The 27,224-nt window shown below is 50.6% G+C and overlaps 1 protein-coding gene across 2 annotated transcripts; it reads right to left on the bottom strand.

Moving 5' to 3' along the window:
• Nucleotides 1-7,911: 7,911 nt before the first annotated feature.
• AKR1A1 (aldo-keto reductase family 1 member A1) lies at nt 7,912-18,693 on the bottom strand. 2 transcript variants are annotated; one of them, XM_001507930.4, is made up of 10 exons: nt 18,480-18,693; nt 17,807-17,829; nt 15,177-15,322; nt 12,127-12,246; nt 11,704-11,855; nt 10,246-10,441; nt 9,885-10,084; nt 8,636-8,708; nt 8,347-8,433; nt 7,912-8,078 (listed from the first exon to the last, which is right to left on the bottom strand). In XM_001507930.4, the coding sequence occupies exons 3-10, from the start codon at nt 15,264-15,266 to the stop codon at nt 8,013-8,015; spliced, it is 984 nt and encodes a 327-aa protein (XP_001507980.2). In that variant the 5' UTR covers nt 15,267-15,322; nt 17,807-17,829; nt 18,480-18,693; the 3' UTR covers nt 7,912-8,012. The 2 variants fall into 2 exon arrangements, with proteins under 2 accessions (XP_001507980.2, XP_007664545.2); XM_007666355.2 differs by lacking the exon at nt 17,807-17,829.
• Nucleotides 18,694-27,224: the final 8,531 nt, after the last annotated feature.

Here is a 27,224-nt window from a genome sequence, read left to right on the forward strand (position 1 = left end):
TCATCCACTCATTCATTCATCCCCTCTCCTGGGTCTCTCTTATTTAGAACCCTATTTGGTTCATAATGACAATGTCGGTAGTTGTTAAGCGCTTACTCTGTGCGGAGCACTGTTCTAAGCGCTGGGGGAGATCCAGGGTCATCAGGTGGTCCCACGGGAGGCTCCCAGTCTTCATCCCCATTTTACAGAGGAGGGAACTGAGGCCCAGATAATTTAATAATAATAATAGTAATGTTGGTGTTTGTTAAGCGCTTACTATGTGCAGAGCACTGATCTAAGCGCTGGGGGAGAGACAGGGGAATGAGGTTGTCCCATGTGAGGCTCCCAGTTAATCCCCATTTTACAGAGGAGGGAACTGAGGCCCAGAGAATTTAATAATAATAGTAATATTGGCATTTGTTAAGCGCTTATTCTGTGCGGAGCACTGTTCTAAGCGCTGGGGGAGATACAGGGGAATCAGATTGTCCCACGTGAGGCTCCCAGTTAATCCCCATTTTACAGATGAGGGAACTGAGACCCAGATAATTTAATAATAATAATAGTAATATTGGTATTTGTTAAGCGCTTACTATGTGCAGAGCACTGTTCTAAGCGCTGGGGGAGATATAGGGGAATTAGGTTACCGCATGTGAGGCTCACAGTTAATCCCCATTTTACAGATGAGGGAACTGAGGCACAGAGGAAAAAAAAAAGTTGGTATTTGTTAAGCGCTTACTACGTGCAGAGCACTGTTCTAAGCGCTGGGGGAGAGAGAGGGTCATCAGGTTGTCCCACATGAAGCTCACGGTTCATCCCCATTTTCCAGATGAGGTCACTGAGGCCCAGAGAAGTGAAGTGACTTGCCCACAGTCACAGAGCTGACAAGTGGCAGAGCCAGGAATCGAACCCATGACCCCTGACTCCAGGGCCCAAGCTCTTTCCACTGAGCCATGCTGCTTCCCCGCCTATTATGACTGTATTTTGTTAATGGGGTGTACCATCCCCTTCATTCTATTTATGATCATGATTCTGTCTTGTTTTTGTTTCATTCTTTTTGCTCTGCCCCCCGCTTATTCATTCATTCAATAGTATGTATTGAGCACTTACTATGTGCAGAGCGCTGGACTAAGCGCTTGGAATGGACAGACTGATTCTATTTATTGCCATTGTTCTCGTCTGTCTCCTCCGATTAGACTGTAAGCCCATCAAAGGGCAGGGACTGTCTCTGTTACCGATTTGTCCATTCCAAGCGCTTAGTACAGTGCTCCGCACATAGTAAGCGCTCAATAAATACTATTGAATGAACAAATCGGCAACAGAGAGAGACAGTCCCTGCCCCCAGAAGGGCTCACAGCATCATTATAAATAATATTTTAGACATATACACATCATTAGTAATAGAATTATAACTATAAATGTGTACGTATACGCACAAGTGCTGTGGTGGGGAGAGTGCAAAGGGAGAGGGCTAGCAGCATCATTATAAATAGAATTTTAGACATATATACATCATTAATAATAGAATTATAACTATAAATGTGTACATATACACACCAGTCCCTGTCCCTTACAGTCTAATCGGGGGAGACAGACAAAAACAATAGCAATAAATAGAATCAAGGGGATGAACATCTCGTTAAAACAATAGCAACAAATAGAATCAAGGTGATGTACATCTCATTGTGAGCCCGTTGTTGGGAGGGGTGGTCTCTCTCTGTTGCCCAATTTCCAGCGCTTAGTACAGTGCTCTGCAGAGTAAGCGCTCCATAAATTGAATGAATTCAATCCTATTTATCGAGCGCCTACTGCACTCAGCGCTTAGGAAGTACAATTCAGCAACAGAGAGAGATCACCCCTGACCCCAAAAGGGCTCACAGCATCATTATAAATAGAATTTTAGACATGTACACATCATTAATAATAGAATTATAACTATAAATGTGTACATATACGCAGAAGTGCTGTGGGGGGGAGAGAGCAAAGGGAGAGGTCTAGCAGCATCATTACAAATAGAATTTGACATATACACATCATTAATAATAGAATTATAACTATGTGTGCATATACGCACAAGTGCTGGGGGGGGGCAAAGGGAGAGGTCTAGCAGCATCATTATAAATAGAATTTTAGACACACGCATCGTTAATAATGGAATTATAACTATAAATGTGTACATATATGCACAAATGCTATGGGGGGGAGAGAGCAAAGGGAGAGGTCTAGCAGCATCATTATAAATAGAATTTGACATATACACATCATTAATAATAGAATTATAACTATAAGTGTGTACATATATGCACAAGTGCTGTGGGGGGGAGAGAGCAAAGGGAGAGGTCTAGCAGCATCATTATAAATAGAATTTTAGACATATACACATCATTAATAATAGAATTATAACTATAAATGTGTACATATGCACAAATCCTGTTGGGGGGAGAGGGTCGGGGTCATGGGGAGGGGAGGCAGAGTGCATCTGTAGCCAGCAGTCGTATTTCTTGAGCGCTTCCTGGGCACAGAGCCCTGTAGTGAGCGCCTGGCAGCACCGCAATGTGGTGGGTCTGCGGGGCCGCCCCAGGAGGGGCAAGATGAGCCTTGGCAACAAGTGACGCGACGGCAGGGCGCCATCCCATTGGCTCCCGCCGCGTGCCCTTGGAAGGAGCGTCTTCGGCCTTTAAATGCCACCTTCGACCCCATTTAATAATAATAACGGTATTTATTAAGAGCTTTCTATGTGCCAATCGCTGTTTTAAGCGCTGGGGGAGATACAAGGTCGTTAGTTTGTCCCACGTGGGGCTCACAGTCTTCATCCCCATTTTACAGAGGAGGGAACTGAAGCCCAGAGAAGTGAAGTGGCTTGCCCCAGGTCACCCAGCAGACAAGTGGAGGAGCCAGAATTAGAACCCACATCCTCTGCCTCCCAAGCCCGGGCTCTTTCCACTAAGCCACTCTGCCTCTCTATTTCCTCCCACCCAACACACTACCTTGAAGAGTCCTGGCCTAGGGGCCAGTTTCTATTATTATTCATTATAATAGTGGTATTTAAGCACTTAATATGTGTCAAGTACTGTACTAAGCGATGGGGTGGATACAAGATAATCAGGCCCCCACCTGGAGCTCACAGGGTGAGGTAGGGGAGAGCAGGTACTGAATCCTCATTTTGTAGATGAGAGAACTGAAGCACAGAGAAGTCACTTGCCCAAGGTCACACAGCAAACTAGAGGCGAAGATGGGATTAGAAACCAGTTCCTCTCACTCCCAGGCATTCTGCACGAAGCCTCATTGCTCTCTCATTTTTCATTCATTCAATCCTATTTATTGAGCACCTACTGTGTCTAGAGCACTGTACTAAGCACTTGGGAAAGTATAATGGAACAATAAACAGTGACGTTCCCTGTGAGTCTTTCATTAGAGAGTATGGTCTTCAGTGAGTTAACCGGTCTGAAACTCACCATTTTGTTCTTGGTAGCCCTGGTTGGACACTGTCTTGGGCTGAGCAAGATTGGGAATTGGGCATAAAAATATAATAATTGTGATATCTAAGCATTTACCATATGCCAGGGGCTGTACTAAGCGCTAGGGTAGATACAAGCGAGCAAATCTGTTATTTTTAAACAGATAAGGTAATTTCACAGAGAAGTAAAGTGACTTCTCTAAGGCCACCCAGCAGAGAAGTGGTGGAGCCAGAACTAGAACCCAGGCCCTCCTGCCTCCCAGGCCGCTGCTCTATCCACTAGGCCAAGCTGCTTCTCTAAGCTGCTGGGCAACATTCGTCCCCAAAACTCCCTTGGAGTTGACACCTATTGTCCTATATGTACAGTGTTGAATTTTGCTCCCTTGGATAAAACGATGCCAGTAAGAGAAATATACTCAATTTACCTATTGAACTCTCCCCAGCGCTTAAAAAAGTGCTCTGTACACAGTAAGCCCTCGAGATAAATACAACTGACTGACTAGTGCTAGTTACCAAAAGGCTTAAAGGCATACACCTAAGAAACAACCCAAGTCCAGAAAAATATTTGCCAAAAGCCACTAATGATACACAGCAGAGGGCAAAGTGTCAGTGAAAAGGTGCAAAGTGCAGAAAAAGAATCTCATTTTGGAAGGGGAAGCAGACTATTTGGAGATGGCCCTTTTCTCAAGCACAGCAACCTCACAGCACCTTTGTATATATCTGTAATCTAGCTATTTATTTACTTATATTAATGTCCGTTTCCCCCTCAAGACTGTGAGCTCATTGTGGGCAGGAATGTGTCCGTTTGTTGTTCTCCTGTACTCTCCCAAGCGCTCAGTAGAGTGCTCTGCACACTAAGCACTCAATAAATATGACTGAATGAAGTACGATTGAAGAGGCCATGGCAAACACAGCGATCTCCCCTATCCATTTCCCGGTGGGGGGTGAAACCGATGATTTCGCCCATGCAGTTTGGGGGCTGAAAATGGAGACTCCTTGATCCCCACTCTGACAAGACCTGAGTTTCGGGGGACACCTGAAAAGCCTGAGCTCTTCCCCACCTGCTAACTGTAGACTATAAGCGGTTTGTAGACAGGGAATGTGTGTACCAACTCCGTTACACTGTACCCTCCAAGCCCTTAATACAGCGCTCTGCCCACAGTAAGTGCTCAGTAAATACAACTGATTAACTTTTCCAATCCTATTACTCCCAACCTCCAGCTGGCGAGAGCCCCATCTCTCTTCTCTCTCCCACTCAAAATGCAAGTTTGCCTCCTGTGAACCAAAGTGAAATGGAATTGAAGATGGCAATTGACTTGAACCCAACGATCAGTTTGACTCTAGTCCAGAACCAGAAAGCAAGGAGGGTTCCCCACCAGCTCCAGACTGGTACTGGTACTAGCCCAAAGGTAAACTTGGGTGCCCAATTCAGTCTAGAAGCAATTGGTCCACTTTTTTTAATAATGGTATTTGTTTAGTACTTACTTTGTGCCAGGCACTGTACTAAACGCTGGGGTAGATAGAAACTAATCAAGTGGGAGACAGTCCACATCCCTCATGGGGTTCTCTGCCTAATCCCCATTTTACAGCTGAGGTAACTGAGGCACAGAGTAGTAAAATGATTTGCCCAAGGGCACACAGCAGACAAGTGATGGAACTGGGACTGGAACTCAGGTCCTTCTGACTCCCGGGTCCCTGCTCTATCCACTAGGCCACACTGCTTCTCAAAATGAGGATTTTAGGCTCCTTTTGGCAGACAAGGTGAATCTGTTACTTATCATAGCACTTAGAACTTACCCCATCCACAGCTCTTAACCTATTCTATCTCTACTCATTTTTTTTCATTTCTCAGGAAACATTTTTATCCCCATCTCCCCAGTTAAGAGCGTAAGCTCCTGGAAGGCAGAGAATGAGTCATTTTCTAGTTTGTTCTCACCCAGCCCTTAGTACAGTGGGAACTCAGATGCTCTTCCTACTACTCCAGACAGTGTTTTGCACTCAGCAAATGCTCAAAAAATACCACTGTTGAATTGGCTAAATAAAGGTTCTAGAGAACGACTCTTCACCTTGTTCCATTACATTCCACACCGGATCACTGACCCAGCTGGAAAGGTGTGTGGGGCCTCTTCTGGCTCTCTCCACCTCCTCCTCCATCACTTACCGAGCACCTGCAGGGGGGCAGATCACTGTGCAAGACTCTGGTAACGTATCCTGGAAGGAAAAAAAACCTAGTCCCTCCCCTCAGGGAGCTCCCATGCCTCTCTGCACAAACTGGTCCGACACCAAAGCAAGATAAAGGGAACCAAAGTAGGAGTTGTCTCTTTCAGCTGACTTGTTCTGAGCCAGTCTGGGCAGAAGGGAGACTGGGAGCAAGACGCATGAACAGTTGGTCCTACAGAGGCAGCAGGGCAGATGGCTGCTGAGGCTCTGGAAGAGAAGTCAGGGGGTGAGGAAATCTTCCAGATAAGGGGTGCTGGTTGTGGAGAGAGCCCAGATCGGTGCAGTTGTCCCGTCTAAGCCAACGTGGGCTGCTCTGGGGTCTCATCTGTGGTCCTGCTCGGAGCCAGACGGGTGGAAGAGAAGTGAAAATACACTAAGGAGTGTGGGGGAGGCGGGGTGGCCAAATAATAATAATGTTGGTATTTGATAAGCGCTTACTATGTGCAGAGCACTGTTCTAAGCGCTGGGGTATACAGGGTAATCAGGTTGCCCCACATGTGGCTCACAGTCTTAATCCCCATTTTACAGATGAGGGAACTGAGGCACAGAGAAGTTAAGTGACTTGCCCACAGTCACACAGCTGACAAGTGGCAGAGCCGGCATTCGAACCCATGACTCCTGACTCCCAAGCCCGGGTTCTTTTCACTGAGCCATGCTGCTTCTCTAATAGCTGGGTGCCTGACTCCCCCAGCAGTATGGGAGCTTTTTGAGGGCAGAGATCCTATCTATAATGTACTATTCCAAGTGTTCAGTAGAGTGCTCTTTACACCATAAGCACTCAATTCATTCCATAGTATTTATTGAGCGCTGATTATGTGCAGAGCACTGTACTAAGCGCTTGGAATGTACAATTCGGCAACAGATAGAGACCATCCCTGCCCAATAACGGGCTCACAGTCTAAACGGGGGAGACAGACAGCAAAGCAAAACAGAACAAAACAAGTAGTCTGGTGTAGATTATCGATATCTAGCTGTACTATCTAAATAATAAATATCACTCAATAAATACTATTGTCTGATTGAATTCCCCTCCAACCCCAGGGCTTTTGGAAGAAGGCCTATTTTTAAAAAATGGTATTTGTTAAGCACTTACTATATGCCAGCCACTGTTCTAATCTCCTCAATTCTCCCTCTAGACCGCAAACTCATTTCGAGCAAGGAATGTGTTATATTGTATTCTGGCAAGTGCTTAAAACAGTGCTGTGCCTGCAGTAGACAAGGAATGTGTGTGTTTATTCTTGCATTGTATTCACCTAAGTGCTCAGTACAGTGCTCTGCACACAGTAAGCGCTTGGGCAAGTCACTTCACGGGGCCTCAGTTAGCTTATCTGCAAAATAGGGATTAAGAGTGTGAGCCCCATGTGGGACAGGGACTGTGTCCAACCTATCTTGTACCTACCCCAGCACTCAGATAAACAAGTAACAATTATTATTTTTAATAATCTACGATTGAATTCATAGTAGGCGCTCCATGAATTTGATGGTTCTACACTTTGTGCAGTTAATACTCACCGTGGCCACGTGAGGGTAGCGATCCCCTTCATGATCCCTGCCCCCGTCCGGGGAGACCAGAGACTCCAGCGGGCCTGGCCACCAGGTCAACGAAAGGTGACCGGCGCTTAGGTTGGGAGTCCTGGCCTTGTGACGAGCGCTGGGCCTCATCCACCCGTGTGCAGATACATCCCGCCCCCGTGGAAGTCCACGAACCTCCCACCGGTGCCCGGGGACAACCGTGGCACAGAGCGTGGACGAGCCGCGAGCCACTGGGGTCAGGTCCGGACTCGGTCCCGCCCTAGGGCTCTGCTCAGGCCCGGCCACGGGGTCCAGGCCCGAGAGGCGTTCCTCTCCTTTCTGCCTCACCCAGTCTCCTCACGAGCCCCACAACCCCCAGGGCTTCAGGTTCTCATCCTGGGTTCCCTCCAGCGTTAGGCCCCGGGTTCTCTGAGGGACGTAGTTTACCTGTCTGGAAAAGTGGAGCGACAACCCCTCTCCTCTTTGGGAATTAACAAGGGCAAAAGCTTTTCTCCAGATGCTTCCCATCTTCCCCGCTTCACAGTGGGGAAAACGGTAGAAGGAAGTGAGGAAGAGGATAGACTCAGAGCCCACCTTCTGCCTGTGAGACAGAGGCTGGGCATCCTCCTCCCCCTACCACCTTCCAGCCAGGAGTCTGCATTCCAGACAGACGGGAAAGGGCCGAGGGCTTAGAACAGTGTGTTGCACCCAACAGATGTTCCAGTAACACTATTGCTACAACTGGGTCTCGAAATCCAATGATTTTATTGGCTTCATCTCCCCTGGCAGAACCCGAGGAGGACAATCACCGGGCGGCAGGGTGGGCGGAGGGAGACCTGCTGAGGTGTCAGTAAGGGTCATTGAAGGGGTAGAAGGGGTGGCCCGCGTCCCTCGGGATGCGCTTCCCGTCCACCTGGGAGAGACAGACACACAGGCAGGGAGACAGACGGTCAGGGGGAAGCTGTTGGCTCAGTAAGAAGGGGATAAGGAGACTCAGGGGTCCCGCTCCCGGCCCAGGCCCGCGCCAATGTTTGGGAAAACCTTTGAGCCGTTGGCGTGGGCCCTGGGTGGGGGCTCTCCCCGAGGAGGCTGGAGCCACAGGGGGACAGGACGCCCAGCCTCAGATCTCCCCGTCCCCCCCGTCGCAGGCCTGGGCGGAGGCGCCGGGCCAGGACACTCACCGTAATCATGGGCACAATGTAGCGCCAGTTCTTGTTCAGAGCCGCCATCTGCTTCATCTCCTCGGGGGTCAGGCTGAAATCAAACAGCTGGAGAGAAAGATAGGACTTAATTCACCCACTCTGAGAGAGCAAGTACCCTGTCCCCCCTCTTCCTCCTGCCCCTTGATTCAACCCAGGACCTTGAGGCTCAAAGCAGCCCCCCACCCCAACCCTGACACCTTGTAGCCTCGCACTAGGTATGCAGGATGGGGCAGGGGTCCCGGGGAGCTGGAAGGAAGGGTGAGGTCACCTGAATGTTCTCCAGGATGCGAGAAGGCGTGACGCTCTTGGGGATGCAGATCACTTTCCGCTGCACCTGCCATCTGGGAGGAGCCGGGGACCGACGGGGGGCAGAGGTCAGTGACCCACAGGTAGCATCCCTCCCTCCCCCAAAGCCAACACTCCACTCCGGGGGCCGTCGCGCTGGGGGACTCAGAGGTTGGGAGAGGGTGACTTTTGCAAGGCCTCGCGCTCACATCCCGTCCAGAGACATGGCGGCGATGGGTCCCGTGAGCCAGTCCCTCCCCAGTCGGCCCTCCCTTCCCCTCCCCGGGGCAGCTTCTGAAAGGCCAGGGGTTCCAAACACGACCTAGTGGAAAGAGCAGTGAGGTTCTAGTCTCCGTACGGGCCCTGGCCTGCTGCGTGACCTTGGGCAAGTCACTTAACCTCCCTGGGCCTCAGTTTCCTCATCTGTAAAAAGGGGGTGAAATACCCAGTCTGCCTCAAACTGTGAACCCCTTGTGGGACAGAGACTCTACCTTTTACCTACCTCAGTGCTCACCACATAGTACTACTCTTGCTAAGTATTATTATGGTATTTGTGAAGTGCTTCCTATGTGCCAAGCACTGTTCTAAGTGCTGGGGTTAATCAGGTTAATCAGGGTGGAAACAGTCCCTGTCCCACATGGGGCTCACAGTCTTAATCCCTATTTTGCAGATGAGGGAACTGAGGCCCAGAGAAGCGAAGTGCTTGCCCAAGGTCACGGAGCAGACACGTGGCAGAACCGGGATTAAAACCCAGGTCCTTCTGACTCCCAGGCCCGAGTGTTCAGTAAATGCCACAATTATTTGTAACAGTGATGGTCTTTATCGAGTGCTCACTGAGGAAAAGGCATCGTCCTAAGCGTTAGAAAAAACAGCATGGTGTAGTGGATAGGGCACGGGCCTGGGGGTCAGGAGGTCATGGATTCTAATCCCAGATCCGCCACGTGTGTGCTCTGTGACCTTGGGCAGGTCACTTTACTTCTCTGTGCCTCAGTTACCTTACCTGTAAAATGGGGAATGAGATAGTTAGCCCTATGGGGGACAGGGACGGTGTCCAACCCGACTTGCTTGTATCCAGCCCAGTGCTTAGAATAGTGCCTAGTACATAGTAAGTGCTTAATAAATATCATAATTATTATTATTGTTATTAAGGGGAAACACAAGACATGTCCCCTGCCCCCAAGGAACTTCCAATCTGCCAAGAGGGAAGCCTTGGAAGCCCCCGGCCACAGTACCTGAGCAGGATCTGTGCCGGAGACCTGCCATACTTGCTGGCCAGGGCCACGACGGTGGGATCTTCCAGGAGGGCGGGTTCCTCCGGCAGGCGCCAGTCACGGTTCGAAGAGCCCAGTGGGCTGTAGGCTATCACCTCCAGCCCCCGCTCTCGGCAGTGCCCTATCAGCTCGTTCTGAGCCAGGTACGGGTGACACTCCACCTGGGCCGAGAACTCGGGGTCAGGAGGATGGGGGGGCACCCCGGGCCCATTCCAGAGGCCGCACCAACCCAGCCCCATCTGTGCAGGGGGAGCGGACCCAGCTGGGAGGGGAGCAGCGGGGCAGGTGCCCCCGGGCAGCCTGAGCTGCTCCGTCCCCTCACCTGCAGCACGGCGGGCTGGACGGTGGCCACGCTGAGCACGTCGTCAATCTGGCGGCTGCTGAAGTTGGAGAGCCCAAGGGCCCGGACCAGCCCCTTCCCCACCAGCGGCTCCAGGGCTTTCCAGGTCTCCTTGTAGTCAGTGAAGTCGTAGCGCATCGTCCCATCGGGGTTCCTGGGGAAGGGGTTGTCTCCCCGCCTGTGGGGGCAACACCCGCCGGACATGCTCGCCAGGGGTGGGGCACCCCCAGACACCCCTGGCCCCAGGGTCTACATCTCCATGGGAGACAGGGAGCCAAGAGAGGTAGGGATCAGCCCCAGGGCACCTCCAGGGCAGAAGGGGTGTCCCCGGGATGAATCAGGCTACCACAACCTGATGGCCCAAGGACAGGGCAGCTGGCCCTCGAGCTCGCCTTCCCAGCCTCCTCAGCTCTCCCATCCTGCTTTGAGTCAGGCCCTGGGAATCCCCCGGCACCGACGAGACTCCAGGCCTGGGAGGAATTATGTGCGGCAGAGGAAGCAGGGGCGGGGAACTCACTTGGGGAGAGTTGGGGATGGGCAGAGAGGCCCAAGATTTCCCCCTTCCCCACCACTAGCTCCAAAGCTGGATGGAGAGCCTGCCCAGAGTCAGCGCATGTACACACGCGAACAAACACTAAGACACTTTCTCTCTCTGTCTCTCACACTCTCTCTCACATCCTGCAATAGTTTCACTTCCAGCTTTTGCTCCGGAAGTAGGTGGCTTTGCCGGCAGAGGGAGGTAAACGCTCAACTTTCCCGCCCCGAACATCCACGTGTCCAAAGCTGCCAGGATCGGGAGGGGGTCGGCGGGGTGGGTGGCCAGGGGTGGCTTCAGGGCTCAGCCTGGCCCATGGGACTCAGCCCCCTGGGGCCTGGGTAGTGCACAAAGCAGGATATAAGCACTTAGTCCAGTGCTCTGCACACAGTAGGTGCTCAGTAAATATTACCCAAGTGAGTCAGCCCGGGCTGGGCAGTCTCCTGCTTGAAGGGCCCTGATCCTGGTAAACTGGAACCGGCCCAAACCCTGCGGATGGGGTTCTCTGTGGAGAGTACACAAACCCTCCCAGTCTCCTTGCCCTCCTGCCCCTATCCCTGGGTTAAGACCTGGATTCTAATCCCGTCTCCACCACTTGCCTACTGTGTGACCTTAGACAAGTCACTTCACTGTGCCTCGGTTCCCTCACCTGTAAAATGGGGATGAAGACTGGGAGTTCCAAGTGGGACTGTGTCCAACATGATTAGTCTGTACCTTCCCCAGCGCTTAGATCAATGCTCGACACATAGTAAGTGCTCAACAAATACCGTCATCGTCCCCTCCTTTTGGGCTTACTGCTAAAAGCCTCCGGCATGGAGGCAGACGCTGGGCAGCAGGAGAGCAGGTGGGGAGGGGAGGGGACAAGGCTCTCCCTGTCCAGACCCCCCGTCGCCGCAAGTCCTTACTCGAAGCCATGGGGCCAGTGAATCAGGTACAGATCCAGGTAGTCCAGCTGCAGGTCGCCAAGGGTCTTCCTGAGGGCCGGCTCTACATCCTCGGGATGGTGCTTGGTGTTCCACAGCTTGGACGTCACGAACAGCTCCTCCCTCGGTATGGGCTGGTGCGGGGGAGGGGAGATGCTGTCGGGGACTGACTCCTGGAGCCCGAGGCGAGACCCGGGGACTCCCCAGCTCCCGGGGCGAAAGCAGAGCCGGATGAGGGTGCAGATGGAGCCGCAGCGGAAACAGGGACCGACCGAATTGCATTTCTCTTCCCTTCTCCAGCTGTGGCCCCTGGGAGTCCAGAAGGGCAGGGACTGGACCCTGGAGCCCTGGGCTCCCACTCCAGCCAGACTCCCCCCGCGGGGAGCCACCCAGCCGAGCCCTCACCTTTCCTGGCCCAACGCTCTCCTTCAAGGCCTCTCCGATCTCCACCTCGTTGCCGTAGATGGCAGCGCAGTCGATGTGGCGGTATCCGACGCTGAGGGCATATTGAATGGCCGCCTTCACCTGTCAAAGTCGGGGAGGACAAAATGGAGTTAACCGGGCTGGGGCCCTGGACTTTGCTAACTCCCCGCCCCCGCCCCCCTCAAAAAAAGCCTGTATGCTCTAGATTGTAAGCTCCTTTGTGGAGGGAAAGTGTCTATCAACTCTATTATATTGTTCTCTCCCAAGTGCTTAATACAGAGCTCTGCACACAGTAAGCACTCAATAAATAACCATTAATTGGGCAGCCCCAGGACACCCCTATAAGATCCCCTCCCTGCAGCAGGAAAGTGGGATGGGGTTTCAGCAATCAGGGGCCAGATTTCCCCTGGACCCCATGAGACCTGACCATGGCTGACCACCCCAACCTTCTCATCCTGACCTGGGGAGAAGGGTTACAGGGCACCATCCCCACTCCTCTCCCCAGCTCACTTGCCTCTGAATCACAGAACCCGGGCAGTATCCTCTGACTCATGGACATGAGAGATGGGGGGCAGGAGGAAGAGGAGGAAGAGGAGGAAGAAAGTCAAGGATGGAGACAGGCCTCGTGAATGGTTCTCACAAAACTGCAAGCCGAGGGGACTTTTCACAGCCAAATGTGTTTCCAGGACTCTTTGAGGGCTGGCCTTAACCTCACACCGCCTTTTTTTTTTTAAAAAAAATGGTATTTGTCAAGCACATAATATGTGCCAGGCACTATGTGGAGCGCCGGGAGAGTTACAAACTAATCAGGTTGGACACAGGCCCTGTCCTACATACAGCTCAGTCTCGATCCCCATTTTACAGATGAGGCAACTGAGGCACAGAAGTGAAGTGATGTGCCCCAAGTCACACAGCAGACAAGTGGCAGGGCCATAATTAGAACCCTGTTCCTTCTGACTTCTTGGCCTGGAGTCTTTCTGTTAGGCCATGCTGCCTCAGTTTCCCCCAAGATAGCTTAGGGAGATGGGGAAGAAGGGCACTCAGCCTCAGGAGGACCCGAGTTAATCACGGCAGGGGGCTTGGATAGCCCACTCAGTTTTAGAAATGCTAAACCCCAGGCTGAAGGGCTTCAGACATACCAAGGACATCTCTTTTACTGCCTGGGGCCTTCGCAAGGCCAAGCTCTGAGGCACCATCCCAGAGACCAGAGAGGCTTGAAGGACCAGGTGCCAGGCAGGGGGCTTCGGGGAGGCCGTGCCTCTGCCTGATGCTCCCAGCGCTTAGTACAGTGCTCTGCACACAGTAAACACTCAATAAATACAACTAACTGACTGGTCCAACTGTGCCCTCTCCTTGAGGCCCGGGCCCGGCCGAAACCCCACAATGACAGTGGGGGCCCGACCCCATTGTCTGCCCCAGTTTCTGGCTTAATCCGGCTTGCCTCTCTGGAGCCTAGGCCCAGGTGGTCACCACCTGCTCCTAGCCAACACGGCATGCACCTTGCCAGCCAGACTGGAGTAGGCTGGAGAAAGGGGAGAAAAGGAGGGAAGAGGACAGGAATGGGGGGAATCCATCTAAGCACCGGTGACTCACAACCATCCAAAACACTTGGGTATCAATCGGTCACATTTACTGAGCCCTGTGTGCAGCGCACTGTACTAAACACTGGAAGAATACAACCTAACAGAGTTGGTTGGCACGTTCCCTGCCCACAGTGAGCTTAGTCTAAAGGTACATACCTATCTTACAAACCCTATATCTTACATGCTCGATTATTTGAGGACTAAATATAAGCAATATACCTCCAGACTGTCAGCTCATTATGGGCGGGGAAGGTGTCTGCTATTTCTGTTGTAATGTACTCTCCCAAGAACTTAGTACAGTGTTCTGCACATAGTAAATGCTCAATAAATACCACTGATTGATTGATAATTCACGTCCATATCTACTTTTCCTTTTTCCTCTGGTGTTAGTGTCTGCCTCCCCACTGGAGGGTGAGCAGATTGACGGCAGGGCTCGTGCCGGCTAATTCTGTGTATTTTCCCCAAACATGCCCTGCACCTGGAAGGGGGTCAGAAGACACTTACTGACTGATTGACTGCCATGCCTTGCTGTGGTCGGGGAGGAAGGGGTCTCTCTGACCTCAGCTGCTCAGCAGCTTCTTTAGCTCCCTCTCCAGAACCCCGAGTGAGAGGCCCAGGGTCCCCAGGGACCAGCAAAGAGACCTTGGAACACAGCTCCCTTGAGGGGCTAGAAATTGGGAGCCCACTCAGCCCGGTGGCTCACCCCACTGGGGAGGGGCAGAACGGAACCTAGCATCAGACTCGGCCCAAGCTCTCTTTTGGTGCCTATCGGGTGAACCACGCCCGCACGGAGTCGTTACAGGCTCCTTGGACTTGTAGTCCCAGCAGGGCCTGGGAGTACGAGGCAGAGCCCCGACCGGTGGGCGGCAGGCATGGGCTTCCACGGGGACCTCTGCTTGTTTTGGGGGCATTTATGGGCACAGCCTATGGTCCCCATTATTGGCCTGGGAACCAGAGGACCTGGGTTCTTATCCCGGCTCTGCACCTTGTCTACTGTGTGAGATCTTGGGCAAATCACTTTGCTTCTCTGTGCCTCAGTTTCCTCATCTGTAAAATGGGGGTCCAATCCCTGCTCTCCCTACTTCCATCGTGAGCCCCCTGAGGAACGGGAACTGCGTCCGACCTGATGAACGCGCATCTACTCCAGCAGTTAGAACAGTGTTTAACACATACTACGCGCTTAACACTATTAGTATTATTATTAGCAATAAGCCTAGGTGCTACGGCTCCCCACAGGCCTGAGGAAGCCCAGAGAGAAGCAGACTGAAGGAGACCCACCTCACCTCCAAGACTACGAGTGCTAAAAGCGCTTCCCACAGTGTTTTGCACACAGTAAGCGCTCAATGAATATGACTAAATGAATGAATGAACCGTGGGACCTGGGCCAGAATATTCCTGCAGGTTGGAGTGACTCTCCCACCCAAAGGGGCCCCTCCTACTGCCCCTCACCTGCCCAGCTTCACTCTTCCAGGTGCCCAGCCCAAGAAGCGGCATCTTCTGGCCCGTATGGAGGATGGTAACTTCACTTGCTGATGCCATCGCGGTCTGCAGCACAGCAGCAGGAGAAGGGAGGGCTCGCTGGGGAAGCAGAGAGCCTAAGGCAAGAAGGGAATCGTTATTGTAGGCCTGTGAAAGACGGGGGATAAGTGTGGGGACCAATCCATCTTGTTTGCGTGGAGTCGCACTTAATATAATAATTATTACTTAAGTGCTTAGCACACAGTAGACACCTCATAAACACCTCACCCAACTTGACAACAATGGATTCTTGCCTACCCAGGGAGAGTTGCCTAGGGTGGGGGAGAATGGTCCCTGTTGGAAGGCAGGGAGGTGGCTTGGGGTATCCCACAGGGCTCCCCAAACTTGCAGAGGAAGGAGAGATCAACTACTTGTTAGTTATTCCTGCTTCCTGCAGCTTCTCTGGGGCTCTTTGCCACAATGGAAGGTCTGAAATTTCACTCTCTGAGGGTGCAGGAGGGTGAAGAAAAGAAGAAAGGAATGGTAAGTGCAGGGAGAGGAGAAGAATGCTTCTACCTTTCCCACTGAAATCTGAAGACCATTCTCGGGTTCCAACAGGTTGGGAGGGAAACCCGGGCCTGGGGCTGGGATTCCCAGAAGGGACAGACTGGAAGTGCCGGCATTGGCTCTTGGAAGGAAATCAGGTTGCAGGACACGCTTTGGAGTGGGTCGGCGTCCAACTGCTGGTTCAGCCGCTTTCCTCAGATTCCAGGCTGGGTTCCCGGCGAGAGCCCTGAGACCGAATAGCTCAAGGGCGACTGCTCCAAGCCTCCCATGGGTCTCCCGCTCTGGCAGCCCAATCCAGCTAGAGAGGGTGCTCCAGGCAGCACGGTGGCGGCAGGGAGACTGGTCACTGGCATCCGGCCAGTTGCCTTTCCTCCCCTCGGCGGCTCTTTTGGTCTCAGATTGTAAGCTTCTTGTGGGAAAGGAATATGTTTACTGCTACTGCTGTCTTCTCCCAAGAGTTTAGGACAGTGCCTAGCACTTAGCAGAAGCTCAATAAATGCCACTGAGATACTGGGTCCCACTTGGTAGGGAGTGCAGGGGTAATAATTCTGGTATTTAAGTGCTATGTGCCAGGCACTGTACTAAGCACTTGGGGGGGGTGGCGGGGGGACACAAGAAAATCAGGTTGGACACAGTCCCTGTCCCTCATGGGGCTCATGGCTTTAATCCCCATTTTACCAATAAGGTAACTGAGGCACAAAGAAGTAAGGTGACTGGCCCAAGGTCACACAGCAGACAAGTGGTGGAGACAGGAGTAAAATCCATGTCCTCTGACTCCCAGGCCCGTGCTCTATCCACTAGACCATGCTGTAGGGAACGTCTAGAGTCCCTTCGGGAGGGGCCGGGAAACGGCAAGGACAGTGATGGGGGGATTTCTTGTTTATTGTTATATTGTTCTCTCCCAAGCGCTTAGTACACTGCTTTGCACACAGTAAGCGCTCAAAAAATGTGACTGAATGAGTGATTTAAGGGTGAAATGTCTACACATTAACCCTCCCCATGCTCCCTCACTGGGCCCTGCCCCCTACTTTGTTGCCTTGGGTCGGAGCGGTCCAAAGCGGAGGCAGGGTAGCCCAACTGTAAGAAATGTTCGAGAGCGCTTCAGGAGGCTGTGAATAATTAAATGCTCAGTAGGCACAGAAGTGCTGAATGAGCAGCTGGGGGAATACTAGCAGGGGATGTTAGAAATTAATCGCAGAAGGCCTCCTGGAGGAGATGCGATTCCAGATGGGCTCTGAAGATGGGAGGAGCCGGGGTGAAGTGAAATCAAGTCTCCTCTGAGAGGCCTTCCCTGCTAAGCCCTCACTTCTATCTGCCCTCCCACTGTGAGGACTATGCCCTGCCCCTGTACCCCTTCCATACTTTGATACTCACCCCAGCCCCACAGGTCTTATTACATAAATATCTTTACACGCTCTTCCCTTAATGTGTAATTCATTTTAACATCTTTCTCTCCCCGTAGATTTTAACCTCTTTATGGGCAGGGATCACGTCTACCAATTCTGTTGCTTTGTACTTTCCCCAAGTGCTTTGTACAGTTCTCGGCACACAACAAGCGTTCAATAAATACCATTGATCACTTAACAGAGAGAGTACTCGTCAAGACAAGACTAGCCAGCAACCAAAGGCAAGGGGCTGCTCAATACACAGGATTCGAACTCGGGGGTAGAGGGGCATGACGACTCAATCCAGTGTTCCCCTCCTCACTTCTAAATCCCACTAGCTTTTTTGGTTTTCTTTTCTTGGGTGCAAAGGCCAATCTTTAGCCACTCAAAGCAGGAGATAAGAGACAATCCTTTCTCCCTCTCCTGGGAGACAGAGAATCTGGGTTCTAATTCCAACTCCGCCTCTTGTCTGCTGTGTGACCTTGGGCAAATTGCTTCACTTCTCTGGGCCTCAGTTTCCTCATTTGTAAAAGGGAGATTAAATCCTACACCCGCTACTTAAACTGCGAGTTCCGTATGGGACAAGGACTGTGCTCAACCTACCTTGTACCTATCCAGCTCTTGACACACAGTAAACACTTAGCAAGTATCAGAATTATTATTCCTCACCTTGAATACAGACCCCTCTGGACCTGAAGGCAAGGACAAAGTACTTTAATAAATGAAAGACTTGTAAAATACACCTAATGCCCTCTTTCTAGCCCGTGCCCAAAGGTGGGGGAAAAAAACCCACTGGTATTTATTGAGCAATTAGGAACAGAGCTTGGGAGAGTTCACAGAGTCGGTATACACAAGGAGCTTAGGGCTTAGAGGGTTGTACAAGAGGAAAAAAGAGAAATTCCAGCCCGTGCCTCTACTCCTACTACAAATGCGCTTAGAACAGTGCTCTGCACCTAGTAAGTGCTTAAATACCAACATTATTATTAAATGCGGTCAGTTATCTAACAGGGCTCAGCCGTTTGCCCCTCAGACACCTTCTGGGGTGCTCTCTCCCCATCAACATAGTGTTTTGTACCTGTGAATTGTACTCTGAGAAGCAGCGTGGATTAGTGGCAAGAGCCCGGGCTTGGGAGTCAGAGGACATGGGTTCTAATCCCGCCTCCGCTCCTTGGCAGCTGTATGAATTCGGGCAAGCCGCTGAACTTCTCTGTGTCTCAACTACCTCACCTGTAAAATGGGGATTAAGAGGGAGCCTCACGTGGGTCAACCTGATTTCCTTTTACCTATCCCCGCGCTTAGAACATAGTAAGCGCTTAACACCCACATTATTATTATTACTCACCTAAACTTGAGCAACTGATCGGGTCAGCCTCTCTCTGCACTGTAGTCTACTTGGTTTCTTTATCTCCTCCTCCTGATCTTCCTTCTCCTGCTCTGAGCTCCGACAGCAGCCCACCCTACAGGGTGGAAGGGCTTTTCTAGTAGGGAGGGGGCGGCAGGGGAAGGGTGGCTACCCACCGTTCAGAGGAACTGGTTGGGAACTGGTTCCTCACTTGCTGGGGGAGGGAGGAAGAGGAGGGGAAAGGGGGGAGGAGGAGGAGATAGTCAGTGAAAAAGACCGGATTCGCTGCTCTCCTCTTACTTCCTCCTCCTCCTCCCTGGACCCCCGCCCTAACCCCCCACCACCACCACTTCTGCCCCCCTAATCTGCAAGATAAGCAGGAGCCGGAAGGGTGGGAGGCCTTAAAAGACCCCGTTCTTGGGAGTCAGAGGTCATGGGTTCGAATCCCAGCTCTGCCACTTGTCAGCTGTGTGACTGTGGGCAAGTCACTTCACTGGGCCTCAGTGACCTCATCTGTAAAATGGGGATTAAGACTGAGCCTCACGTGGGACAACCTGATGACCCTGTATCTCCCCCAGCGCTTAGAACAGTGCGCTGCACATAGTAAGCGCTTAACTACCAACATTATTATTAATAATGATGCTCTCTGTTAATAATAATGACGGTATTTGTCAAGCGCTAGGTGCCAAGCACTGTTTTAAGCGCTGGGGTGGATACAAGATAATCAGACTGTCCCACGGGGAGGGGCTCACACTTTTAATCCCCATTTTCCAGAGGAGGTAACAGGCACAGAGAAGTGAAGCGACTTGCCCAAAGCCACACAGCTGATAGGTGGCGGGGTGGGATTAGAACCCCCAACCTCTGACTCTCAAACCCGGGCTCTCGCCACTAAGCCACGCTGCTAAGCGCTTACTCTGTGCCAAGCACTGTTCCCTGCAGCCCTCCAAGAGGGAGTGAAGGCTCATCAGACCCCCCTACCAACCCCGGGGGCCGATGAGGGTCTCCTTGGCCCACTCACCGAGCCCAACTGCACTTTCCAAGCGCTTAGTACAGTGCTCTGCACCCAGTAAGCGCTCAATAAATAGGACCGAAGGAGCTCAGTCCCCCCCCCCCAGGCCCATCGATCGGTCCTTAGTGGGCGGGAGCTAGGCCTCCGCCGTCCCACACTACCCCGCTCCGCCGCCCATGGGGCCGCTCTAGCCCCGCCAAACTCTATGCTCCCTCCGTGGCCGGCGTGGGGGACGCCTCCAGCTATCCCATAGTGCATCGCGGGCCCGGGCCGCCGCCGCGGGGCGCTCTAGGCCGCAGTCTCGGTGGTGCGGGGGCCTTTCTCCAGCCCGAGGGCAGGAATCAATAATAAAGACTAATTGTGGCGTTTGTTAAGGGCTGATTACGTGCTGGGCACTTTGCTAAGCGCTGGGGTGGATGCAAGCAAATGGGGATGGTCCCAGGCCCTGTCCCACGTGGGGCTTACAGTCTCAATAGGCTTCACAGCTCTTTGAACAGTGCTCTGCACACAGCAAGCGCTCAATTTAAAGCCATTCATTCGAATTGTGCGCTTACTTTGTGCACAGCACTGTGCTAGTCGCTTGGGGAAGTGGCAGAGGTCATGGGTTAGAGGAGCAGCGTGGCTCAGTGGAAAGAGCCCGGGCTTTGGAGTCAGAGGTCATGGGTTCAAATCCCGGCTCGGCCACTTGTCAGCTGTGTGACTTTGGGCAAGTCACTTAACTTCTCGGTGCCTCAGTTCCCTCATCTGTAAAATGGGGATTAAGACTGTGAGCCCCACGTGGGACAACCTGATTCCCCTGTGTCTACCCCAGCGCTTAGAACAGTGCTCGGCACATAGTAAGCGCTTAACAAATACCAACATTATTAAATACCAACATTATTAATCCCGGCTCTGCCGCTTGCCAGCTGTGTGACTTGGGGAAAGTTATTTAACTTCTCTGGGCCTCAGTTTCCTCATCTGTAAAATGAGGATTAAGAACGAGCCCTACGTGGGACAACCTGATCACCTTGTATCCCCCAGCACTTAGAACAGTGCTTTGCACATAGTAAGTGCTTAACGAATACCACCATTATTATTATTACAACAATAAAATGCGACATTCCTTGCCCACAACAAACTTACAGTCTAGAGAACCATCAATTGATTCGTACCTAAGTGATGCCTGATTTTTTAAAAATGTTATTTGTTAAGTGCTTATTATGTCACAGGCCCCTTACTAAGCCCTGGGATAGATACAAGATAATCGGGTCAGGCATAGTCCATGTCTCACCTGGGGCTCACACTCTTAATCCCCATTTTACAGATGAGGGAACTGAGGCCCAGTGAAGTGTCTTGTACAAGGTCACACAGCTGACGCGTGGTGGAGCAGGATTAGAATCCAGGTCCTCTGATTCCCAGGCCTGTGCTCTTTCCACTAGGCCATGCTGCTTCCCAGGTGGTTAGCAGTAGGTGCTGGTGGCCAGGTTCCTGCACCCCACATCCTCCTAGTGATGGGATACAAATTTCACCCCATATTTTTTCAAAAATTAAAAAATTCAAAACAGGAATATGAAAATGATGATGATTTTTGTTAAGTGCTTATATGTGCCAAGCACTATATGAAGCACTGGCAAAGATACAAGGTACTCGGGTCAGACACAGTTCTTGTCCCACTTGGGGCTCACAGTCTAAGGAGGGAGAATAAATGAGGAAACTGAGTCCCAGAGAAGTTAAGTGACTTGCCCAGGTCACATGGCAAGAAAGTGGCAAAGTCTGGATTAGAATCCAGGTCCTCTGGATCCAACTTCCATGCTCTATCCACTAGGCTTGGAAGTCAGGAGACCTGAATTTTAATCACTTTTCCCAATTTCTTGCAAACACAAAAATATATATTTTTTTCACACAACCCAACGCTCAATGTGGAGGGTCATGATACCACTCTCCCCTAGACCCAAAGGACTGTAGATAAAGGGCATGGTGGTCAACCACCACATAATAATTTTGGCATTAAGTGCTTACTAAGTGTCAAGCATTGTACTAAGCACTGGGATAGATACAATATAATCAGGTCCCTTATAGGGTATGCAGTCTAACTTAGTCGGACAACAGGCACTGAATCCCCATTTTGCACATAAGGGAACTGAGGCACAGAAAAATGACTTGCCCAAGGCCACACCGCAACAATTGGCAGAACTGGGATTAGAGCCCAGACCTTGTGACTTCCAGGCCCCTACTCTTCCTACTAGCCCAAGCTGCTTCTCCGATAAATCTCTCCAAATTCCACTTCCTAGCCTTTTTAATATTTGTCCTCTCCCCTCCCCCAGCCCTGCACACAACAGTCCTCCAAAAGGTTCAAAATATAACTTTGGAAGAAGAACTTGTAAACTTTCCCCTTTTTTCTGCTGATACTGAACTTTTATCTCCACAACCACAAAGGACTCCAGCACATGTGACCCCTCCTAGGATTTGGCCATCTGCCAAGTCATCACAGATATTTACCCCTCCACCCTCCCTCCCCATTTAATTCAGGATCTGGATGGGAATTTCAGGCCCCACAAAAGGATTTGAGCTTAATAGCACTTATGAAAATATTTTTATACTCTACTGTTTCCCTTATTTGTAAACAATATTAATAACGATGGGGGTATTTGCTAAGCGCTTACTAGGTGCCAAGCACGGTTCTAAGTGCTGGGGGAGATACAAGCTAATCAGGTTGTCCCATGTGGGGCCACAGCCCCCATTTTACAGATGAGGGAACAGAGGCACAGAGAAGTGAAGCGACTAGCCCAAAGTCACACAGCAGACGTATGGCGAAGCAAGGATTAGAGCCCAAGTCCTCTGATTCCCAAGATCTTTCCATTAAGCCACGATGCTTCTAGTACGGTCCTCCTGTGGACCGTAAGCTCTTTTGAGGGCAGGGATTGTGTCTACCAACTCTGTTGTATTTTCCATTCAGCCACGCTGCGTCTCTAAAGGTACCTTCTTGAAAGGTAATGGGGTGCTAAGCTGAGAAACCCAAGGAGGGGAGAGAGTCAGGCTGGGGCAGAGGAGAACAGCAGCAGAAAGTGATTGATTTCTGCTGCCAACTGCCAAACTGGCCACCCAGCACAGAACCCGGAGTGATCAGGAAGGATGAGAACTCTGCTCCACTGTTTCTTCTGGCTGCCATAGTGGAGGAGCAGTGAGGCCTAGTGGAAAGAGCCCGGGCCTGGGAGTCAGAGGACCTGGGTTCTAACCCTCGTTCCACCTGAGGCTTGCTGTCTAACCTTGGGCAAATCACTTCATTTATCTGGGCCTCAGTAAAATGGGGATTCAATGCCTGTTCTCCCTTCTCCTTAGACTGTCAGCCCCATGTGGGACAGGGCCTGGGCTCTATCTGTTTGACTTGTATCTACCTCATATCTGAGAACAGTGCTAGGCACACAGTACGCACTTAACAAATACTAATACAGTGCTCTGCACACAGTAAGCACTCCATAAATATGATTGAATGAATGAATGAAATACCATAAAGGCAATAATAGCTCTGCTCTTCCCCTTAGTTAAGATTCCTGCTCCGGTCACGGCCACCACTACTAGCTCCACTCCTTTCTAAGAGGGGGAGATGTCATCCAGGCCACAGGCTCTAGGCAGACCAAGGATCAGCACCAACTCCCTTCCTTCCCCAGCAGACAACCTCCTCTCCCTCCAACCATCCCCACCTTCACCCCGCAAGTGGCAAGAAGTTGAATTTTGGGGGTACTGAGGGAGGGTATGAAAGCCACCCAGATTCATGGCGATTAGGCCCCGAGGAGTGTGCCCATCTGGTCTGCCAAGGTCATGATGCCTTCACTGACCCCCGGATTCAAAAGTTGGGAAAGAGGGACCCTTTGCTAAGAAAGGTTGAAATATTAACCTCTTCCAGTCGGCAAATAGCTGTTGCAGGGAGGGAAGGGAGGAGACTCAGCGTTTAGAACAGTGCTTTGCACATTGTCAGCATTTAAAAAATACCATCATTATTATTATTACTAGCAGTTCTCCACCCTAGCTGGAGAAGCAGCGTGGCCTAGTAGAAAGAGCAAGAGCCTGGGCATCAGAGAACCTGGGTTCTACTCCTGGCTCTGACCCTATCTGCTGTGTGGCCTTGGGTAAGTCACTTAACTTGTCCGAGCCTCAGTTACCTCATCTATAAAATGAGGATTCAATCAACACCTGTTCTCTCTCCTACTTGGGCTGTGAGCCCAGATGGGACCTGATTATCTTTGTATCTACCCCAAAGTTTAGAACAGTGCTTGGAGTCTAGGAAGCACTTAACAAATACCACCCTTACTAAGAGGAATCACAGCTGCAAGCATTTAGTTAAACTTATAAAAAGCACAATAATTGGGAAGCAGCATGGCCTTGTGGAAAGGGCATGGGCCTGGGAGTCAGAAGATCTGATTCTCATCTCAGATCTGCAACTTGCCTGTATTCACTTCTCTGAGCCTCAGTTACCTCATCTGTAAAGTGGTGATAAGATGTTTGCTCTCCCTTTCTCTTAGATTATATACCCTGGGAAGGGCAGGGACTGTGTCTGATCTGATTATCTAATATCTACCTTAGTCTTCAATGATAAATAATGCTTAATAAATGCTATAATTACCCTACATTTTCCTTTAATAGGTAAGTGAATGATGTCAGCAGGGTATTCTCCTCTCTCCACCTAAAATTGTTTCCTTGGGTGGGAAGGGGCAGCGTTATTTATCTCCAAGGCCATGTGGTAGCCAGAGGCAGAGGGCTGGGCTGAATGACCTCTGGCAACCTAGGTTCAGGAAGGCTGTTGAAAAACACAATTATTTAGAAGTGACTAGGGCCAGTAAGGTCACCTTCCCCTGGGGATAAATGGCACAATACCAACCAACAAGAATTCCCAAGATGTCTGTATCAGAAAACTGACATAGACTCTTTAAATTACCTGGGTGAAAACTTCACCAGAGTTAAAACAGCGATACAACCTTACACATGATATGGGTCAAAGACCACTGATTCTAAGCCAACAGGCCATACTAAAGCTAGAGGAAAAATCCACAAAAGGCAATCCTGGCTCTGCCACTTTGATGTATGACCTTGGACAAGTCACTTTACTTCTCCAGGCTGAGTTAACTCATCTGTAAAATGGGGATTAAAGCTGGAAGCCCCATGTGGGACATGGACTGTGTCCAACCTGATTAGCTTTAACAGCTAATTTAGTACAGTGCCTGGCACATAGTAAGCGCTTAACAAATACCATAAACAAAAAAAGGGGGAAAGGAATGGGTCTATGCTTATACCCTGGAATATGTTTAGCTCTTCCGTGGGAAAATTACTGCTTTAGTGCTTCATAAAAATTATTGCTACATTCCTAATGGGGCCTTGGTCAGAAGGATATTTTTCACTATCTCTCCGCACTCCCTTTGTTTCAGATAGCCTCCTAGGAGGCCTTGCATACAAAAGCTTGTGCCTGCTCCTGATATGGGCCCCAGGCCCTGCCATCTGATGACCAGGGCGTCTTCAAAATCCTGAGGGAGGAGAAAGTTACAATCCTGTCCACAATAAACGGCCAACCTCTCCCCTTTGAGCCCCTGCCAGAATTTATTCCCCACACCCGCCCAAAACACAGGCACACACACCCTACCTTATAATCAGAGAGCAATTAAAATTTACACAAAGAGGATTTTTAGGCTTCTATAAAAGTTCTTTTTTGCGTTCTGAGTTTACAAAGGAACCAGCTTTTTTTCCCCTCAGGTTAACCTATACATTCTTTTGGCTAGCCCATCTCTGATAGAAGGAAATCAGATTGGACACTGTCCCTGTCCCACACAGGGCTCAAGGTCTTAATCCCCATTTTACAGTTGAGGTAACAGAGAAGTGAAGTGACTTGCCCATGGTCACACAGCAGACAAGTGGCAGAGCAGGGATGAGAACCCAGGTCCTTCTGACTCCCGTGCCCGTGCCCTATCCACTATTCCATGCTGCTTCTTTTTCCCTGTCCCTCTCTGTTCCTCATCCCCGTTTGGTTTTACCTTTTTTTTTCCCTGCTCCTGTCCATTCCTTTCTCCAGGGTGTTCTTTCTGTCCATCCCTCGGGTTCTCTCTCTTTCTCTTTCCTCCTTTTTGAGTTCCCACCCCTTAATCCCCCTCTCAGACCTCACCCCCTGCCACCCCTCTATTGGCATCCCACCTTCCTCTTCCAGCAGGCTGTGGCATGCTCCGACGGGGCCCCAGCCAGCCTGGGCTTCTGGGGAACTGGTTGCTCCACTGAGGAATGTGATCCAGGAGCTGGAAGAACTCCCTTTCCCCTCCGGATTAATCTGCTCTCTCCCCAGGAGACACAAACACACTCTCACACACAGACAGCGTACCCACACACATAAGGTGTTTAGTTTCACGGAGATGTGAGACTCACATTATCCTCCAGTGAAACACAGCAACCTCAGGAGCTGGACAGACCGTGCCCATGTCACCTTCACAGAGAAGCAGCGTGGTCTAGCGGATAGAGCACGGGCATGGAAATCAGGAGGACCTGGGTTCTAATCCCGGCTCAACCACATCTGCTATGTGGCCTTGGGAGAGTCGCTTCAATGCTCTGGGCCTCAGTTGCCTCATCTGGAAAATGGGTATAAAGATTGGGAGCCCTATGTGGGACAGAGACTTTGTCCAATCTGATTAACTTGTATCTACCCCAGCACTCAGTCACATAGTACAATGCCTGGCACGTAGTAAGCGCTTAACAGATCTCATTAAAAAAAAAATTTATCCGAGAAACACTGAAATCACATGCCTATTGTGGAGTGGGTGCCCTCATCAGGAGAGGTTATATTCTCTGTCACATTTCCTTTTCCGAGTTCAGACTGGCATGTGCTCTGCCAGGGAATTGGTGGAAATGGGAGCTATGCAGAGGTCAACCCCAGGATCTCCCAGCCAGTATTGAATTTGCACTGAATTAGTACAGTACATTTTCAAAGTTTCCAAAACCCTTTCATATCATTTATCTCTCTTCATCCTCACAAAAGCCCCTTGAGATAGTGAGAATAGGATAGGAGAGTCTCTCTAGACGTGGGCTTCTGGTGGGCAGGAAACATGTCTACCAACTTCTATTAAATTGTACTCTCCCAAGTGCTTAGTACAGTGTTCTACACACAGTAAGTGCTCAATAAATATGATCGATTGAGAGTATCATATTCTCTCAAGCGCTTAGGCAAGTCATTTAGGCAAGTCACTTTACTTCTCTGTGTCTCAGTTGCATCATCTGTAAAATGGGGATTGAGTGTGAGCCCCATGTAGGACAGGGACCGCATCTAACATGATTAATTTGTATTGACCCTAGTGCGTAGAACAGTGTTTGGCATGTAGTAAATATTATTATTATTGCAGTGCTCTGTACACAGGAAGCATTCAATAGCTACCACTGGTTGATTGATTCCCATTTTGTAGCAGAGAAAACTGAGGCCCAGAGAGCTTCAGGGACTTGCTCAAGGTCACTCAGTAGGCCAGTGGCTGAGCTAGAATTCCCTGATCCATGCTTTTCCCACTAGACTCCAAGGCTTTAAGATCTAGAGTCTAGTTTTCCTAACCCGGATCCGATTCCACAGGGCCAAGAGCACAGGGCTCAAGTCTGAGCCGCACAAGATGGATTTTGGAGACCTTGATGGAGGACCAGCCCTGCCCTCCCTGCCTCACTCCAACTTTGAAATCTGTCCCCCCAGATGGCTCTGGGATTTGCACTATAAAGCAAGGACTGACTATAATGGCTGCCTGAGC

This window comes from Ornithorhynchus anatinus, chromosome 18 (assembly GCF_004115215.2).
Source record: "Ornithorhynchus anatinus isolate Pmale09 chromosome 18, mOrnAna1.pri.v4, whole genome shotgun sequence".
Taxonomy (NCBI): domain Eukaryota; kingdom Metazoa; phylum Chordata; class Mammalia; order Monotremata; family Ornithorhynchidae; genus Ornithorhynchus; species Ornithorhynchus anatinus.

Bases quoted from the DNA above. Each gene is read 5' to 3' on its own strand.
- AKR1A1 (XM_007666355.2), bottom strand. From the start codon at position 15,266: ATGGCATCAGCAAGTGAAGTTACCATCCTCCATACGGGCCAGAAGATG. The intron at 12,247-15,176 runs GTGAGGGGCAGT...CGACTTTGACAG, and splicing joins GGAAGAGTGAAGCTGGGCAG to GTGAAGGCGGCCATTCAATA. The intron at 8,709-9,884 runs GTACTGTGGCCG...GGCTCCTCCCAG, and splicing joins CCGGCACAGATCCTGCTCAG to ATGGCAGGTGCAGCGGAAAG.